The following is a 4082-nucleotide window of genomic DNA, read 5'->3' as shown; positions in this document are numbered from 1 at the left end:
TACGAATTATCACGTTTCAGAATTACAAACTGAAATCTACTGTAGAACTATGAAGTTTCAGAATATGTACTCAATTTTTAATGACCCAAAATCCAAGATTACAAAATACAATAATTTTTTTATTAATATATTCAAGATAAAGATGAAATTTTGATGACGAATATTTCTTGATATCTTTCATCCTACCATTCTATGTAGGCCTTAATATTCAATACTTCCGCATCAAAATTTTGTTGCAAGAATTTAGAGCTTCCTTGTAAAGTGAGTACAATCTTCCCTCACCTAATCAATCGTTCAGGAAAAACTCACTGGTAACTGGCTAAAGATTATAGTATGAAGTCTACGAATTGTTTACAGAAAACTCATTTAAAATTAGTAAAAGATTGTAGTATGAAAGTCTAGGATATTGGTCATTTACTCATGCTGCAGTACAACGCAATCTTCAGCAATCGATAGTTTCCCGAGAGTAGATTGTGAACTAAAAAAACAACTGTTTTTCTAGTATGTGCTCATGAGCACACACTAAGCACCAAATTCTATAAGTTTGATGGATTTTGATTGGCTCCCAATTCTTTATAATTAAGCAGATTATGTAAGGCTGATTAAAGAAATAAAAGGAAAATTTATGCAGCAGAAGTCTATACAACGCTCCGCTGGAAAGCGAGAAAATTGCATCACTTATTATTAGCATATCTAAACACAGTGCATTGTAATTCAAAATGGGTTAAGCAAACTAATATGCTTTCTCTAGCTGTGGTGCTCTAGTTGTGATCATGGGGAAACTTAAGCCAAAAGCTTAATAAGCTCATCTTTCTTCAGCTTCGAAAATCCTTTTATGCCGCGAGATTTGGAAAGAGCCCTCAACTCAAGAAGCTTCATCCCACTCAGGTCTATGCGCTTACTCATATTCTGCTCATCTGTGTCCTCGTCGGTATTGCCTTCACCAAGTTCATTAGTTTCACCGTTAGGCATTTTATCCAACATGTCTCGTGCAGGGAAACCAAAACCGGGCTCCTCTTGAGAACTGGAAAGGACTATGGGGTCAACCTTCACTAGAAGTTTAGGCATATGCTCAACTTCATCCAGAAGGTGAGATGTATCATTTTCTCTCCCTTCTAAATTAGTGTGCGAGGTAGAACTATCGGTGGGTTGTATCTTCTCTCGAGGGACTGGAGATCTACGTTGAAAACTTGACGTGGGCCTGCTAAAAGACGAAGGTTCACTTTCTTGGACCTGGTTTTTCTCAATGCTATTTAATCTGAAGAAAGTGGACTTTTTCTCTGTAGAAGATGATCCATTCACTTCAGGCTGGTTCATGATGGAATCTTTGCTACTAATGTCTCTCTTCCCTTGATGAACTGAATGTTTTTTTAGGAGCTTGAGGAGCGAATCAACAGTTTCATTTTCTTTACCTTCTACTGGTGGCTCTGCAAGCTTCTTATCTTCCTTCAAGGCAGCTCTTTCTCGGAGTTGGGTCTGCACTTTTCTAAATAATTCAACAAAATCTTCCTCCTTTGTTCCTCGAGCGGCTGTGGCTTGGTAGTTCGGGCCACCAGATACAGAATGTAGTGTTCCATTCTTGGAAGAGAATATTTCAGAATCTTCAAGTTTATCAGAGTCGTCTCTCTCTTCAAACTGCCTGTTTGTACTGCGATAAAATCTCTGCTTGTTTTCATTTAAATACTTGGGGTTTCTTCTGTAACTATCAGAACATGAATTACATACAGAAGATAAGCTCCTTGAACCACAGTTAACAGATAAAAAGTTTACCCGTGAAACTCCTTTATTATGGTCAGTTCGAGGAGAGCCTGATAATATATCAACTGCTCTTCCAGAAACTCCTAAAGAAGAGAGACCAATACATTATTAGATGAATCATAACCTCGCAAAAGGCAACCATTGAACATACCAAACTAGAAGTCAAGCATAAATCAGTGATAGCAATCTAAACAAATGTATTCCACATGCATTTTACAAGACAATAAACACAACATCAAGCACCATGTAACACAGTTGAGGGGAACACCAAAAGAATTTACCAGATGACCTGAGAAACTTTAATCGCAACAAAAAGAATGCAAATTCATTAGCTCTGTCTTTAAAGAGTCATCTACAAATTTACTTTACTTCGCCAACAATCTCCGATCACAAATGTGGTTATCTAACATTATCAAGTCACCCTTGTCAGGTACAACGATTTTTCCTTGTGCATTTATGAACGCTGAACGATCGTATACCATTGTTTCGTTTATCAAAAGATAAACTAAACCACTCACTAACTCATTATCCCTACTCGTCTTATCCTCTATTCTTACTCGTGCTCCAACACAAAATTATTCTAGCTCGAGAACTTCCGCCCTGTGTACAGGGGTACAAGCACACCATACTTAAACTCAAAGAATAATGCAGCTAAGCAACAACATAAGCAGTGGATGTGGAACTAAGCAGATTTTAACCTCAACAAATCAATACAATCTCAGGCGGGACAAAATTAGGTAACTAGCCAACAAAAGCAAAATTTGTCACAGAGTCATATTATCAAACAGGTGGTAGATGATAACAACTCAAACATAAACTGTAAGAGCATCAAGAATACAACTATACAAGTGTGTGCATTTGCCCTTATAATATATGCTTGTACGAGCTACAACTACAATTGGGTTTGCACATATAAAAAAAAACTATTAAACAATATAAAAATGTGTATGCATTACCATGAAAGTATGGATGAAGCATAGACATGGCGAATGGGTGTTCTTCACTTCAGTAGCAGACAGCGGACACTCTAGTATTTGGAATTGCCTTTGCAAACGTATAGGAAATTAAATTTGAAATTCGATTTTTTTTAAACAAAAGTTGAAATTCGAATTAATTTATAACTAGAATTTAACAAAAAAATTAAAATAAGTTCTCGTTTGGGAAACAAATGTTCTGTCTGTCGTCTGACAATCATAAATGAATTTTGTAAATGTACTCTAGTAAAATGTTTTTTTTTCCTATGAAATAACAAGTCATTTTGCGAAAACTCGTAACACTTTAAATATATTTTCTTCAAACATAATTTCTTTTCTGGAATTAAGTAAACCCAAACACATATTTTACAGAATCTTCCGACCGGTTGAGCTAGTGTAGGAACCGGCCGAAGTTCCTTTTTTTTTTTTTTTGACGATGCAGGCTTATACGCCTTACAAATTAGTATCTGTTCTAATAAATCTCGGGGTGAGCCAGAGTCGAACCCGGGTGTCCCGGGACAACAGAGGATAAGCCCACCACTTGGGCCGCATAAACGTGCATAGTCATATTTGATTGAAATTTTATAATATTTCCATATTATTACCATATACGCACTGTAAGAAAAATATAGTTTGAATAATAATATTTGTGTAATATTTTATTTGTAAAACATATATAGTGTCCGACATTTTCAATAAAAGACGATTTTTATAAGAATTAATTATAATATATTTGATAATTGTGTAATTACAATATTATTGTTTAATCATTTATCCTTGTTCATAATTTCTCAAAAATATTACGTACTCCAAAATTGTGTTTCAATTTCCTTCCTATGAATAACAAATGACAGATTATAATTCAATATTGTCATTATAGTGAATAATTTATGTGCATACAAGCTTTCCACTATTATTAATAATCGATCACAACATATCAATTAAGATTTGGATATCTTTTTTGAAAAAACTTTTTGATTATTTAGTTTTTTTTCATTTGAAATAAATTACATATTAGCATACTCCCTCCGTCCCACCCATTTCTTTACATTTTCCTTTTTGGGGTGTCCCACTCAATTCTTTCCATTTCAAAACTTACCAAAAATAGTCAATGGATCCCACCACTTCTCAACTTTTCTTTCCTTTTCACACTACTTTTACTCCACTATCTTCTTTTTATACATTAAAAATCAATGGGTCCCACCACTTTACCCACTTTTCTTCCTCTTTTCCACTACTTTATACATATTTCTTAACCTCCGTGCCCAACCCATTCGATAAGAAATGGGTGGGACGGAGGGAGTATTTGCTAAATTTAAATATCATAATAATATTGTCATATTAGTCTGA

General features: G+C 34.8%; 1 protein-coding gene across 1 annotated transcript; it reads right to left on the bottom strand.

Annotated features, from left to right (window-relative positions):
* Positions 1 to 602: 602 nt before the first annotated feature.
* LOC108220732 (rho-N domain-containing protein 1, chloroplastic) lies at positions 603 to 2877 on the bottom strand. Its single transcript, XM_017394581.2, has 2 exons — positions 2715 to 2877; positions 603 to 1841 (listed from the first exon to the last, which is right to left on the bottom strand). Exons 1-2 carry the CDS (start codon positions 2740 to 2742, stop codon positions 784 to 786), a joined length of 1086 nt encoding a protein of 361 aa, XP_017250070.1. The 5' UTR covers positions 2743 to 2877; the 3' UTR covers positions 603 to 783.
* Positions 2878 to 4082: the final 1205 nt, after the last annotated feature.

The sequence above is a fragment of the Daucus carota genome, chromosome 5 (genome assembly GCF_001625215.2).
Source record: "Daucus carota subsp. sativus chromosome 5, DH1 v3.0, whole genome shotgun sequence".
NCBI lineage: Eukaryota > Viridiplantae > Streptophyta > Magnoliopsida > Apiales > Apiaceae > Daucus > Daucus carota.
This window is presented reverse-complemented; position numbering and strand designations above follow the sequence as displayed.

Coding starts and splice junctions, on each gene's coding strand:
- LOC108220732 (XM_017394581.2), bottom strand. CDS start 2,742: ATGTCTATGCTTCATCCATACTTTCATG. Junction 1,842..2,714: donor GCTTCATCCATACTTTCATG/GTAATGCATACA, acceptor TCTCTTCTTTAG/GAGTTTCTGGAAGAGCAGTT.